The sequence below is a fragment of the Primulina tabacum genome, chromosome 3, assembly GCF_025594145.1.
Source record: "Primulina tabacum isolate GXHZ01 chromosome 3, ASM2559414v2, whole genome shotgun sequence".
NCBI lineage: Eukaryota > Viridiplantae > Streptophyta > Magnoliopsida > Lamiales > Gesneriaceae > Primulina > Primulina tabacum.
This window is the reverse complement of record NC_134552.1, coordinates 3,137,265-3,153,023: the sequence shown is the minus strand read 5'-3', so window position 1 is coordinate 3,153,023 and position 15,759 is coordinate 3,137,265. Positions and strand designations below refer to the sequence as shown.

Sequence of the window (15,759 nt, the reverse complement as noted above, 5' to 3'; positions counted from 1 at the left end):
TTGGCCCGACACACATCGCATTTATATCGATAAGAAGACGGGTTGATCCGACCAATATCTATAATGAAAATAATATTTTTTTATAAACTGAAAATCCGTCTGGTTTATGTGAAGACAATTGATTTAATTATTAATATTTTATTAATTTTAGATCACAAGCAACAATAATAGACATCATATCACTCTCGTGACTCCTATACCAAGACTCAACATCTCGTTAGTACCATAGAATTAAATTCTGAATCCTGCCAAATCAAGTCTCCTTAATAAATCCAAATTTCGTAATTATTTCAATAATCCATATCACCTAAACCCCCCAATCTTTTTTGAAAATGACTGTTATTTACTCATTTACCAATAACAACGATCCGCTTTAAATATTGAGTAATGTAGCATTTTTTTCAGAGCACGACTCGTTTTTTCGCGGTTCATGATGAGGTTCTACTTTTCTTGATGAGGTTCTATTTGTCATTTCTGATTTCTTGTGCAGATATTGCGTGACAATATTTCCTGAATATTCTCTGTTGATTATTGACAATAAATATGGCAATTAATTCTATTTTTCTTTAGTAGGTGGATTTGGATTACAATATTCCGAGAGATTTCTTTAGGTAGCGGCTTGAAGCTTGAAAGTGCATAAAATGGACAACTATGATATACTGGAGCAGATTGGCAAAGGATCTTTTGGTTCTGCACTACTTGTCAGGCATAAACAAGAGAAAAAGAAGTAAGGGAACTTTCTATGTTCTGAGATTACTTCAAATTAAGCAGACGATGATGCAATGTAGATCATATGCTAGCAGTATATATGTGTGTTATTGATTGGTGATTTTTATATTTTGTTATGGTCTAAGGTATGTGTTGAAGAAAATTCGACTTGCTCGACAGACTGATAGAACCCGCAGATCTGCCCACCAGGAGGTGGCTTCTTAATCTCTTCATTAGATGTAAATGAACTAGCTAGTTGATTCCTTCAAGGATATGTAGAGGGTCATTAGCCGATAATTTGACCGGAGAACTTTTTATTTCAAATTATTATTGGCTACGCTTCATTGATTCACATTTTTGTTTGTTATCCAAAAGAAGTTTATATTATTGGTATTTGAAGATATGGTTCAGTTTACACGAGTAATATTTGAAGTAAAAGCTCCAAGCTCAAGGGTATGTGATGAATCATGTTTCCATGAAAATAAATGGTTGCATATCAAGGTTTTCTCTTGTGAAAATGGATCCAATATATGTGTACGGCCTGGCTTAAAAAAAATTCTATGTTGTGTAATTCTAATCTGACGCAATATTTTCCTCTCTGTAGATGGAGCTTATTTCTAAAGTGCAGCATCCATATGTTGTGGAATACAAGGATTCCTGGGTGGAAAGGGTATGTGCCAAGTATAGGAGTTGTGATCTAAGTATCTAACTATGGAACACCATGACTTCTCTTTATGCTGTTTACTTTAATTGGCAATTATTGGAATCTTATGGATTTCAGATTTTGTTAACTTTTGACTGCTTTTATATTTTGTTTCATCTCTTGTTGACATGTGATTTTCTGATTTCAGGGTTGCTTTGTTTGCATTGTAATTGGCTACTGTGAAGGAGGGGATATGTAAGTTGCCGTCGTTAAATAATGCTAATTCATCCATTAGTCATGAATCTCATTTGGACCGGCACCATTCTCTCATGGCGTAATCCATAATGGTACTGACTTGTTGTATTATGTCTTTTAAAATTTTTGTAGGGCCGAGGCCATTAAAAAGGCAAATGGAGTTCATTTTTCGGAGGAGGTTGTTTGATGACTCAGTTTTATTTTTATATAATATTAATGTTTGATAGGTTTATGATAAAATTCGTTACTGATTCTGCTAATTTTGCCATCTGAATGTTGAACGAGGAACAGAAGCTTTGCAAGTGGTTGGTCCAACTATTGATGGCGCTTGATTACTTGCATACCAACCATATACTTCACCGTGATGTCAAGGTATATTAAGATTCTAAACTGTTGTGTACCATCCTTAGGACATGATGCCACACATATCCATGTATTATAATACCAAGTGATAGTTATCCATATGTGTCACGATACAGGCTCGGAATTTTGAAAGCTCATCTTTTAATCTACATTTTTCTTTTCAGTGTTCAAATATATTTTTGACAAAAGAGCAGGACATCCGCTTAGGTGAGTGAATATATGCCATATTCATGATATTTTAAATGTTCAGTTATGAATAACTCGTTTCAGATTTCAATCACTGTCTTTAAACGTTCTCTCCCATTCTGCTGTTGCTTTCAGGGGATTTTGGGCTTGCAAAAGTATTGACATCTGATGATCTTGCTTCCTCCGTAAGTTTATGGGATGCTTATTCTTTGGGGTTTTATCTTTCTGCATATTTAAATTTAAATACTGTTTACTTCTCATGTGATCACAGGTAGTGGGTACACCGAGCTACATGTGCCCAGAGCTTCTTGCGGATATACCTTATGGTTCCAAGTCAGACATTTGGTCTTTGGGTAAGCTTCTCTATGTTTTAATTCTATCATCCATCTAAAATTTTGTTTATTTTTTGGCTGTTAACTTTTCTTGACACGTGATATTCAGGATGTTGTGTGTATGAAATGGCTGCTCGAGTACCAGCATTTAAAGCCTTTGTGAGTTGTTTTTTTTACTTATTGGCGTATTGGTGTTGACTTTTTGTTTAGTCTTCACTTGTATCAATCTATTCTGAGCATTGAACCATTATAAATATTTAACTTTGCATTTTGCTTTTTCATGAAATCCAGTAATTGGATGAGTAATACACGTCTCGTATTGGTATCTGCTGTGTTTACTGTTTCTTGAATTTTCTGATTGAAATTCCGCATCATGAACAGGATATACAAGGTCTAATCAACAAAATAAATAAATGTATAGTGTCTCCACTCCCGACAATGTATTCCGGTCCATTGTAAGTCCATTATGTGGAATTGTGTGTGATTCTTGAATAACTCCATCAATTTAACTGGCTCTCGTCTTTTTGAAATCGTTCTTGCAGTCGAGGACTCGTCAAGAGTATGCTAAGGAAAAATCCAGAGCTCAGACCAAGTGTACATTCTTTTTTTTTTCTTCTTCTCCTTCACCCGATTTAGCTACCAATAATGATTTTGTACCTCACGTTTGAATTATAAAAGCTACTCTTCTAACCTGAAAATCACTCTCTCGTTTGAGTTTACAGGCTGCAGATTTACTCGGGCATCCTCATGTTCGTCCCTATGTCCTAAATGTTCATTTGAAGGCAAGCAACCCCAGACGTCAAACTTATCCGTTTCATGCACCTGATGCAAATAATGTCAAGAAAACAAGATTCCAAGAACATGAAGTTCTTAAATCAGAACAACGGCTTTCATTTGGCAACAATAGGGCCTTGAATCCTAGTATATCTGGAAATGAACTAAATTCTCCATGTTCTTCTCGAAGAACTCAAAATTCCTTGAGTCATTCAAATACTAAATTTTCGGAAGTATCTGTCGGAAATGTTGGCGCAGACAAAGGGATTACAAAACCAGTGAGCACGAGGTTCTCTAATGCTACAAAAACATCTAGAGTGAATACAGCAAGAGCATCTGCCAATCCTAGAAGACAGACCAGTCCATTAAAGATATCAAATCCTGGTTCAACTCGTGAACTGGTAAGTTAATGAGCTTTTGCTTGATTTAAATATTGGTATCATTCACTTTTCAAGAGTAGTTTGTTTGATATCGAAGTTCATGTAAGAACCATAGTGGCATTATTGATTGAACATGCAGCTTCCAGTCTCGCATACTCCAGCTAGAAAATCATCCCAAATATCACGAAGAGCCTCTCTTCCCTTCTCTGCAAGAGTTATCCCACCTGTATCCCCTTATAAACATAGTGTAGGTTTTCTCCATGCCGTAGAATCCCCGGACGTCTCTGTCAATGCTCCACGTCTCGATAAAATGGTCGACTTCCCTTTGGCTTCATCTGAAGATCCTCTATTACCCATTCACAGAATATCATCACTATCTGCTCAATGCTCTTCTACCTCTCCTCCGTACAGCGCCGACTGTTCAATTATGAAAGACAAGTGTACAGTTCAGTTACTCGACAGAGCCCTGATCCGGCCACGCAATGCTATACGCACTCTTGATGTTCCACATAATGAAAGTGAATGCTCAGAAAATAATCCCACTAGTGGAGGAAGGTCTAGTGGCTCGTCTTCCGATTTTCGCCAACGTAGGTTTGATACCTCATCATACCAGCAACGTGCCGAGGCCTTGGAGGGGCTACTTGAGTTCAGCGCCCAACTTTTGCAGCAAGAACGTATTGACGAGCTTCAAGTGCTGTTGAAACCATTCGGACCTGAGAAGGTTTCTCCTCGAGAAACCGCAATTTGGCTTACCAAGAGCTTCAAGGAGAAGAATGCAGTTTAACATTTCTATGTCTATTGATTTGACCCCATTACACTATCTCAGATTTAACCGCTAACTAGTCCAAATTGTCCACTCTATTACTCTTGTTAACTTTCTGTTATCTGATATGTATTCTATAATGATAGTTGGTGAGATCTAGTGAGACAAACTAGTTTGGAATTTGCTTGAATTTCTTGTTCATGGTATAGTAGAAATGAATGATCTCATCACTAAACGATTATTTCTTTAATGAAATTACTAAATGGATTTGTGATATTTTGTTCGTGGTGAATCTGAAATACCATAATGAGATTGTAGCCTTATTATTTAAAGAAATGATTTTTCGAGTTAATTTCACACTTGTGGTTGCTATCTCAATACCTTGCAACTTTTTATCAGTGAAAATTGAGATTACTGAGTCTCGTGGTATGATATATTTTTTTATGTTTGGACAGATGGAAGCCTCCTCTAGCATGGCAAATTTTTACATAATATGCCAAGCAGTTGGAGCTTTAACGACGTAAATTATAAAGATTTAAGTCAGATTGTGGCTAATAGGTGTAATTTGTTGTTCAAGTACTGGGAATTGGTGTCCTTTTCTTTAAAGAACTATTTGCGTTGGGATCAACGCTTCAATAATTCACCTCAGTGGTGGGGAACTAGATGGACTAAAACAGTACCAGAACAAGTAATTCATCTTAAGAATAAAAGCTAGAAACTTGAAAGATTTCTTAGATATAAGATGGATATAACAAAAACTTCATTCGATTGTTAATTTTAGCAGGGACCATCGTCTTGGTGATAGCTCAACTCTCTCGTAAGTAGATTTCGAATACTCAAGTTTGAAGTTTTAACATGCTCGATCCTACAATTGATGAAGGCTTTTAACATAATGATCTCGACTATTAACACGAGGATTGTTGCAAAAGAGACTTGTCTATTCTGTAATTGCATAATTTTGACAAGCAGGAAAAAAGCTGAAATCAACCATCACAATGCCAAGAAACTGAAAAGGAGAGGACAATGCCATGATTCAAAGGGAATAAAAAGCTCTTCTTTTTACAGTCCATAAGTTAATGGTCCCTTCCACGAAAAAAAGATTCCGATTGCTCTCAAATGATAAAGGCTGCTACCATTTCTTTTGGCTATGGATTCAAAATCTCAGATCCCCATTGCTTTACAAGAGCATTCTGTATCAGATTTTAGCTCCACTCAGCTTCAAATCTAAAGGGTGTTTTGCAGATCTTATTACCAACTTTTATAAAAAAAAAAATCAAAAATTTGACCCTGAAAAAGATGAGTAAACAAAAATTATGGTTGTAGTTTGAGCATTATTAGTTCTTCAGGCATGCATTGGGTACAGAATATTTGGCAGATTTTTCAGAAATGGACTGAGGGATATTTGTACGTCCAGACAACGTTGGTCGGGGTGTGATGTTGCCATTACCTAAGACATCAAAGGGGACAAGCTTACAATAAGTACACACCCTCCTTTCGTCAGCATCTCCAATTTCTTGGATCGCTAAAGTTTTTAAATTATTCTTTTAAATAAATAAATTTGTGTATATCCTTAAAATAAAAAATTTTAATTTGTGGGAAAGATTTTCAGATGTGGATATGCTTGAAATTATATATTGGTGACTAATGTCAAGCTAAGGGATGTGTTAAATTGACCTTTTGGTAAAGTAAGGTAGTGTAACATGATTAGTGATCAATGCAAGTTGATCAAAAAGTTCTAAAAATATCAATATTTGTTCAGATAGGCTAGTAATTTGATTTTTTCTGGGACGATGTCTCGAGTTCGAATATCGTAAATGAGTAGGTCTTTTGTAAGACGGTCTCACGAATCTTTATCTATGAGACATATCAACTCTACTGATATTTACAACAAAAAATAATACTCTTAGCATAAAAAGTAATATTTTTTCATGGATGACCCAAATAAGAAATCTGTCTCACAAAATACAATCCGTGAGACCGTCTCACACAAATTTTTGACATCGTAAATAGAGATAAATAACTAGAGGGATTTCATCATTATGAGTCCAACTCAACCATGACTCCAAGGATCGGGAGGTGTAATAGTAAAATATATTCAATTGGCATCACTTATGTCGAAACAAATAATTGATCTACAATCCAAATGCAACATGGACAAGGAAAATTGAATATTTATTTTATACAATTTTAATTGATGACCAACAATGTTTTATTTTAAACAATAATAATAAGAGTTTATATTTTACCTTTTTTTAAAAATATATATATTTAATTAAAATACAATACATTATTTTTATATATAAATTAAATTAAAGTTCCTAAATGTGAGTTATTGGAAGCTTTATGAGGGACCAACAATACAAATTATTAAACATATTCAAAGATATAGGTTAGACCAAATGCCATATATTCTACCGATCCAAGATATTGATCACCATGGGCCATAATGATTGAGACATCACTACCCTTTTCATTAGTTGCTCTAATTTGCCATTTAGTGCTAATCTTGTATGTATGTCTTTTTCTAATTATATATTTATATATATATATATATATATAATTTTGAACACACTTTACCTATCGTATATATAATTTTGATATACTTATCACATTTAATAGATGAATGATGTGCAAAAGAACTGTTTTATATAGAATATGATTAAAAAAGTTATTTTTAAAATCCATATTTTTAGGATGACTTTCTTTTAAATTCCCAACAACGTATTTAAATGCATGTTCAGTTCCTATCAGATTATTTATCGTCTCCGATTCACACAAAAAATGTTTCTGCACTTCATATGCCCACAATTATTTTTCGAATGAAATTCGACACAAAACATTGAAAATTTGGAACATATATATGCTTTTGAAAAACAAATTGTTTATATATGACATAAAAGATAAGATTTTGAGTATAAAATTGGAGTAACTATATTAATATCAGTATATATTACACTTGTTTGTGTGATCAGATATCATATATCAGTACTGGATCTGAAAGAGTTTATACTGAAATATCATATATTAGTTTCACATATTTAATGTTTTGTACCAATTTTCATGATAAAAAAATGTGTCAATAAAATCAAATTTTGTTATACATGTTTGAATACTAAAAAATCATCTATTTTTATCTGAAAAAAACATGTGTCAATAATATCAAATTTTTTTATATATGTTTGAATACTCAAAAATCATATAATGACATATCTTAAACATTTAGTACTCAAATATCATATATAAATACCATCAAGATTTTGTATCGAATTTTCATCCGAAAACGCGCCTAATTAATATCAAAATTTGTTATATAATTTTTGTACTCAAAAATAAAATATTAGTGTTAGATATAAAATAATTATTTTTGAAATATTATATATTTGTTTCATATTTTCAATGTTTTATATTGAATTTTATCCCAAAAAACACACATGGGCCCTGAGAGTGAAATTTTTTTTTTTGGGTTAGTCAGATGGAGCTGCAAAAAAAATACGTTTCATAAGAACAATACACATTTAACTATTGAGATGATGATTTATGGATCATTTGCTCTCTTTTTTAATACGATTTCTAAAGTTTGTAGACAGAAAATTTAACAAAGCCACTAAATATCGTAAATGAAAGACTAATTTATATGCACACAACATATGATTACTAGTTATTAAATATTTAATAAAAAGTCTTTATTTTTTTCAGATATCACTAAACTATCACTACTCTTTAGACTAATTCGATTTCCATATGAGTAGGTCTTTTGTGAGATGGTCTTACGAATTTTTATCAGTGAGACGAGTCAACCATACCGATATTCATAATAAAAAATAATACTCTTAGCATAAAAAATAATATTTTTTATGGATGACTCAAATAAGGGATCCGTCTCACAAAATACGACTCGTGAAACCGTCTCACACAAATTTTTGTCTTCCCATACAGTGTGAAATGAGTAATTTCAAGTCTTGGAAATGTTAATTTGAGCTAATATTTGGTGTGTTAAACTTTCGCTCAAGGATAAAAAGAAAAAGAATAAAGCACTTGCTTTTTCCTGCCTACACTTTTTTGAGGGCCAACCCATTGGTTTTGTAACCAAAAAATGCCCAAATTTCTTATCCATAGACCAAATCTAAGGTTTTTGTAGGATATAAGTATTGAAAAAGATATTGGTTAATTAGGCTAATTAGTTTCACATTTAGTACCATTTTTTTTGTTTTTTTCACTAATATATTTTATTGACTAAGTTTTGAAAAATAAGACTAAAATAGCAATTTTGTTATTAAAATTTTAATCGTGCGAAAAATGAAACAAATATATATATCTGGCAAAAACTTGTGTGAGACGGTCTCACGAGTTGTATTTAAAAAATATTCTACTCTGTATATTCGAGACGAGGGAAAAAAAAATTATTGAGTATTTTCAGTCGGGATTTTCCAAGCTCAGTCACAAAGACCAGTCAAGAATTCCTTATAAAACACACACACTGTCACCCTTTCACACGCACATTGTTTCCAAAAAGCAACCAAAATATTCGTCTATTTTCCCGTTAGCATGTACAACAACAGTACGAGCAAAATGGACTTGCTGTGGGCGGACAAGGGCCTGGCGGCCGAAGAAGTCCATCTGCCGGAAAGCCCCAGAGGTCCCATGGAGTTCCTCTCAAGATCCTGGAGCTCCTCCGCTTTCCAAGTTTCTAAAGCATTGTCCCCTCCAAATCCGCCATTGACGTTTCACAAGCTTTCCATTGAGAAAAGCAGTAATGTTAATGCACACGGTAACAGTGTCATACCGGAAAACATCGCCGGAGAAGAACAAGAATCCGGCGCCAAGCTCTCAGGAAACACCTTCTCTTTTGCTTCTTCTGCTACCTCTCAGCTCATACTCGACCGCATTATGTCCCAATCTGTAAGCTTTCCAGAATTCTTCGCATGCATGAAGCTTAAAGAAATAATATAATCTGAATTATTTTCTTGTTTTGTAAAATATCCGGCGGTTGAAGGGATGACGTTATTAATTGTTATCTTCTTTTTTTTGAAATTTTGTACAAATTTTTTAGTAAAGTTCTCTCTCTCAAACAATCTTGAAAAATGTAGGAAATATCACCGTTGACATCGGGCAGGCTTTCTCATAGCAGCGGACCTTTGAACGGTTGCCTGACGGAAGAAACTGATCAGAGCCCTCCAATATCTCCATCCGACGAGTACGAAGATGTAGTTAAGGTATCTTAATTATTTCTCATGTTTTTTTGTCCTCTCCTTTTCTATATTTCCAAGAATTTCTCCGCATTGGTAGAATGTTGGCAACGTGGGTTCATTTTATTATTTTCTCAAAAATATTTAGTTTCTGTGTTTGTTTCTTTCCCACAAAATCCTTGTTTTAATCGAACAGAAGTTGCGAGCTGTCATTCATTAGAATTAATGAGTCTTTTTCCAAAAAAATTTAATCCCAAGATACATATGGTCAATTGTTGGTTCTTTCAAAATCTAGTTTATTAATCAGTGACGGGTCTTTACTTTTTCCCCGTACACACCAACTTTTTTCCTACTCATCATGCACTTTTTTTTAATATCAAAATTTATCATTCTCATGCATAAAAATATCATTAATAAAATTTAGGATAAAATATTTTATCATTTTATTTATTCTTTTGGTCTGTGTGAGTGTGACAGATGCTATATTCTTGATTTACTACAACACAAGTTGGTAGTGATATATGATTAGTGTGTGATGGGGTCTACGTTTGATTGGGGTTAAGGCATTGTTTCAGCTTTCACAATGTATATTGCAGAAAAGTGAGCAAACATAAGTCTACTTTTGTCACTTTCGATATTAACTTTTGTTTTCTTTACATTTAAATGTTTTAGCTTTAGCCGTTCCTCACTCACCTTTTTGACTTCACCCTAAAAGATTTTTCACATGCAAAACCAATTACATAAACTTGAACAGTTCTTGTATCACTTTATTCCACAAAGAGGAAAAATATAAAGTAAAAAAGATAAATAATATACATATACATATACACATACACTCCTCTGTTTGGTAACAGCTGGTTGGGTGAACAAGTGGCAAAAATTTTATTGTTTCTCTCTTTTTCTTGTTTAAGTTCACTTGAAGGCATTGGCACAGACTTACACTTGTATACTAGTTGGATGAAACTGAATCCTTTTTAACCCTTTTCATCTCAGTTTATCAGTGCCTCTCACTCAACATTTACTACATCATCCTCTAAATATAGCATTACAATCTGCAGAACACTTCAATTCACACTGTACACAAAGTTTCTTCATTTGTACACAGTACTTAAGTTTGATTTCATTGTCCTCCTTATACTTATAATTTATTTTGAATCATCTGTAAATTCAAACTCCAAGTTTAATGGGTAAGGATATGAACTTGAAAAACTTTAATACCTTGACTCGAGCTTGACTTGTTATTCCCATGATAGACATTGATCCAATGGAGTTTTCTAGTTTTTTAGACTTGAGATCTGAATATTTTGATGTTATAATGTAACGTTGTTGGTTTAAAGGGTAATTTGTTCAGTATCATAATATAACAAGAAACCAGAACCGTAATATAGTGATAGTGACAACATTGCTCCTTAGCTTACAAGTTGAGAAATGTCCTCTCAAAAACGCAACATAACCTTCGCTACCTCAGAATGGAAAACAAATGAATTTTTGCAACAGTCTTGTGAATTTTGCACCAAATTTCTAAATGTGACTTGAATTTGTCAAAAATATATAACCATTCAATTTAGTTCCTGACTACGGCAAAAAAACCATGTTATTTAGTACTTACGTGCCAACAACACGCTGCAACCGTTGTTCACGGGCAACCGCAGCGGCTACAACGGTGGTGGTGGAGGTGTAGGTAGCGTTAACACCCCAGGTGGCAAGACGGTGGGAAGGTGGTTGAAGGAGAGGAGGGAGAAGAAGAAAGAAGAGACTCGAACCCGAAACGCGCAGCTCCATGCTGCTGTTGCTGTAGCTGGAGTGGCAGCGGCCGTGGCGGCAATAGCAGCAGCGACAGCAGCTGCGTCTTCTAAGGAAAAGGATGAGCTGATGGCGAAAACGGATATGGCGGTGGCTTCAGCCGCCACTCTGGTGGCTGCACAATGTATGGAGGCTGCGGAGAACATCGGAGCTGATCGTGATCACCTTATGTCCGCAATTAGTTCGGCTGTGAATGTCCGGTCACATGGCGATATATCAACCCTCACTGCTGCCGCAGCCACAGGTAAATAGTTTGAAACAACAATCAAGGTTTCAGATGATCAAATGAAAAGGTTCAAACTTCACGAGCAATCTTTCTAAAACCCAAATTCCATTCCCACTTTACAGCTTTGCGGGGTGTAGCGACATTGAAAGCCAGGGCATTGAAAGAAGTATGGAACGTTGCATCAGCTATACCAATAGAAAAAGGGATCAGTTTAGGCACAGGGACCAACAGCAGCAGCAACAATTCTGGAAGCTACTGTGAGGAACTGGTACCTGAAGAGAATTTTCTTGCTGCTTGTAATCAAGAACTGCTGGCTCGAGGTAGCGAGCTTCTCAAAAGAACTCGTACTGGTACCGACATCTTGCTCTTTTATTTGGATGAAAATAGTAAAACTACATAAAAGGCACTAGTAGAAATTAAAGTAAGCAACTCATGCGTATAAGTGAATATGATGTCGCAGGTGATCTTCATTGGAAGATCGTCTCAGTTTACATACATCGAAGTGGAAATGTAAGTTGATCCAGGTTCCATTTTTTCATAAAGCGTACGTAGTTTCGTTAGTCTTTGCAATCTAATTAATGTTTTGCAGGTGATGCTGAAGATGAAGAGCAAATATGTAGGAAAGACCATCACTAAAAAGAAGAAGAGTAAGTTTCTGCTCCCACAATGATATTAAATTATAGCCCATGCTAAACTAAAAACTACTGTATTACTCAACGCGATTCACAACACTGCAGATGTGGTTTTAGATGTTTGTAAAGACATACCAGCATGGCCAGGGAGGCATCTGTTTGAGGACGGAGAGCAGAGACGATATTTTGGACTAAAGACGGAAGGACGTGGCGTTGTTGAATTCGAGTGCAAAAATGCAAGAGATTACGAGATGTGGACTCAAGGTGTCTCCCGGCTTCTGTCAATTGTGTCTGAAAGGAAAAGAAGGAATAAAAAAATAGCTACTTGAGTGGCAAAAAAAACTTGTAGGATATAAGATAAATAACTATGGTTTGTATTTTTATTATCCTCCCTGGATTATGCTTTGGCTTGTTTGCCTCCCCTTGTAATTTGATGTTTTGTCCCCTTTGCCTCCCTTTAGTAGTTATGAACAACTTTCTGAAAATGGACATCGCTCAGCATGAATTAACTTGTGTAGGGGCGAATATATTACAGAAAATAACATGTCGTGCGAAAGTACACAACACTCACGGAGATAGAGATCCATAGTTAAGCCAATAATTGGTAACTGCGAAAGAAATGTTCATAAGCTATGAAGAGTTGGGGCACCAATTTACTGAGAAACAAACAACCACAAATGAAGAAGCCTGGAGAACGTGGCTTCACTTAACAACTAACCAAGAGGCGAGAACCAACGTCATTCTGCGGGAATAATTTGCCAGGATACATGGCAATGCAATGGTGTATGAACAACACACAGATTCACACAACAAACGGTAGAGTAAAAAGTGTTCAATTATTTATAGGGAAAGAGTAGCAAAAATCATATTTATACAGTTACTTGTTCGAAGCATACAATCCTACCGGCCCATGACAAATAAATGCGGCACCGGTGTACATTAGATGTCATATTTAGATGCTAGAATTTTCCCACTCCTTACATAATTCAAAATTCGACCACCCTTGTCTCTTGAACATGAATTTTAGCCGATCCACTTCCACCACCACGCAGCGGCCGCAGTGATCCTACCATCTTCTGGCAATCTCATTTTAACGCAAATTCCTTGTAAGGTCCAAAAATTAAGATGACGTAACACAACTGCATGCAAATCTAGGGAATATGAAAAATAAGTAATTAATTGATTTAATTGCTTAATTGGTTATGTGACATGCATGATTATATGTTAAATATGATTTAATTGTCATTATGCACAAAACTGTATTTTTAAAGGATTATTCAAGTTGTGATCGAAGAACAGAGACCGAGGGCTGAAAAACGTAAAATATTTTTATTAAATAATTGTTTTTAATTATTTAAAATATGGTTGATGGTTTTGCATATTTTTGAAAATAAAGAGTTTTGATGTGATTTTATACGCCGGGATGTAAATTTTATCGGTGTTGGTTTTTCAACAAAAATACGAATTTTTTAGCAACCCGGCTAATAAATTCACAAACTTACTTTAACAAAACTATTTTAATATTTTAGTTAAATCCTAATCAAGCACTAATGGGCCTAAACTTATGCTTAATAGGCCTAAAGCCTTGTTAGTATAATATTTAATTATATAATATGTAAACCACCTCAAACCCTCACAATTTCCTACGCCTCAAATCAGAATTTTGCTCTCCCAAACTCACCATATTCATGGCACACACACATCACAAATTGGTAGAGATAAGTCGAAAATTTCAAGGGAGTTTCAAGCCAAGGTTCTTGCCCCGTTCTTCGCCATCGTCAACGGATAATCGTGCGTTAAATACGCAAAGGCACGCCTATTCTTTCCTTCAAAACATCACCACACCATATTAAGATTTATTGCATGTTTGGAATGAAAAATCAAGGGCCATGATAATTATTTTCGAAATTGCATGTACATGTGTTCTAAACTTAGATTTTTTGATTCCAAATTCATGTGTTAATTGTGGTAAGGAGGCTGCCATTATATAGATTACGATCAACAATGTTTTACATGAGTTTTGAGTCCTAGAATAAGTCAATCTGTGAAATCTATAAATATAACGTTAGATGTCATATTTAGATGCTAGAATTTTCCCACTCCTTCACATAATTCAAAATTCGACCACCCTTGTCTCTTGAACAAGAATTTTAGCCGATCCACTTCCACCACCACGCAGCGGCCGCAGTGATCATACCATCTTCTTGCGATCGCGGCTTAACACAAATTTCTTCTATATTCTGTAGTGCGAATTAGAAGAGGAATCCAGTCTTCAATCGTTCGCCTAACTTGGATATTGAAGAACGAAGGTTATTCTAGTATATCGTTCGTAGGGATTTACAAGAAGGACTACACACGTTATGTAAGAAATATGATACATATTAAAAGAAGTATCGTGTAGGAATTGACGACGACCAAGAAACCTACCATTTTTGACAAACAATACATGAGGCCTCAAATTTTTGACAATTGAGACGGCATGCGCCTCTTCTTTTGACATTCATACTCACGACTTTTCTCATTGATGGTATGAGAAACGCCTATAAATAGATGTGATCGAGGTCCCTAAGCACACAACTCATAAGAAAAAATATACACCATCTACAGAGAGTGTTGAGTGCTTAGAAGATATCAATCGGAGGAAAGCAGAAAAGTTTCAAATTATTCAATGGCCGGAGGTAACACTCGATTCGCTTCCGCATATTATTTATCATGTTTATATATACGTGAAAACATGATTTTGATAAAATTTCTGACATTTGGTATCAGAGCCGTGTTACCTCTGCCTTGAAAATTTGTTTTCATTTATCCGATAACATAAAACTTTGAAAAATTTCTTTCTGAAATTTGTGTAAGAAGCTTGAAGATCGGATATCATGAACTTTAAGAAATTGATTTATGAAAATTTACATAAAAATGAAAGTTTGGAATTTCTGAAAGTTTACGTAAAAATGAAAATTTGGATATAATAATATTAAGAAACTTACCTGAAAATTTGTTCTCGGTTGCACCTTGAAGTTCTTCTTTGAAATCTCAAAAATTGTAGATTTGCTTTCTAAAATTTTTTTTACGATGAGAAATTGTAGATGGGAAATTTTTTTGAGAGCAAAACATTTACGAAGAAGTTGTAGAAGAAAGCTTGAAGAATGATGCAATTGAATGACATGATTATATTAATCAATCATTTAGACAAACACATGCAAATTAATATAAAGGAGCCCACACGTTTTTCAAATTTCTTCCAAAGTGTCGGTGACCATTTGGTCAAATTATTTATTTATTATTATTATTATTATTTTAATAATAATAATAATTAATGTGTATATATATTATTGGTATCAATTAATGTTGAAAGAGACCTACATAAATTTGACAATTGAACCAATTGTCGTTAATACATATAGCATTTGGTTAAATAATTTGTACACATTAAAATAATTTCAAGTTCGATGTAATTTCTAATACATGTTTAGAAATTATTTTTGCATGTTAGATATAATGTCAAATA

General features: G+C 34.5%; 2 protein-coding genes across 2 annotated transcripts; both read left to right on the top strand.

The window, feature by feature from the left end:
* Nucleotides 1-533: 533 nt before the first annotated feature.
* LOC142539346 (serine/threonine-protein kinase Nek2-like) lies at nt 534-4,680 on the top strand. Its single transcript, XM_075644751.1, has 14 exons — nt 534-727; nt 855-921; nt 1,313-1,378; nt 1,560-1,606; nt 1,739-1,784; nt 1,898-1,978; nt 2,134-2,176; nt 2,291-2,340; nt 2,427-2,508; nt 2,597-2,646; nt 2,869-2,942; nt 3,030-3,081; nt 3,210-3,662; nt 3,781-4,680. Exons 1-14 carry the CDS (start codon nt 642-644, stop codon nt 4,423-4,425), a joined length of 1,842 nt encoding a protein of 613 aa, XP_075500866.1. The 5' UTR covers nt 534-641; the 3' UTR covers nt 4,426-4,680.
* A 4,160-nt stretch (nt 4,681-8,840) lies between these two features.
* LOC142539345 (VAN3-binding protein-like) lies at nt 8,841-12,736 on the top strand. Its single transcript, XM_075644750.1, has 7 exons — nt 8,841-9,303; nt 9,492-9,617; nt 11,193-11,637; nt 11,742-11,969; nt 12,080-12,129; nt 12,209-12,266; nt 12,357-12,736. The coding sequence occupies exons 1-7, from the start codon at nt 8,950-8,952 to the stop codon at nt 12,578-12,580; spliced, it is 1,485 nt and encodes a 494-aa protein (XP_075500865.1). The 5' UTR covers nt 8,841-8,949; the 3' UTR covers nt 12,581-12,736.
* The last annotated feature ends 3,023 nt before the right edge of the window (nt 12,737-15,759 follow it).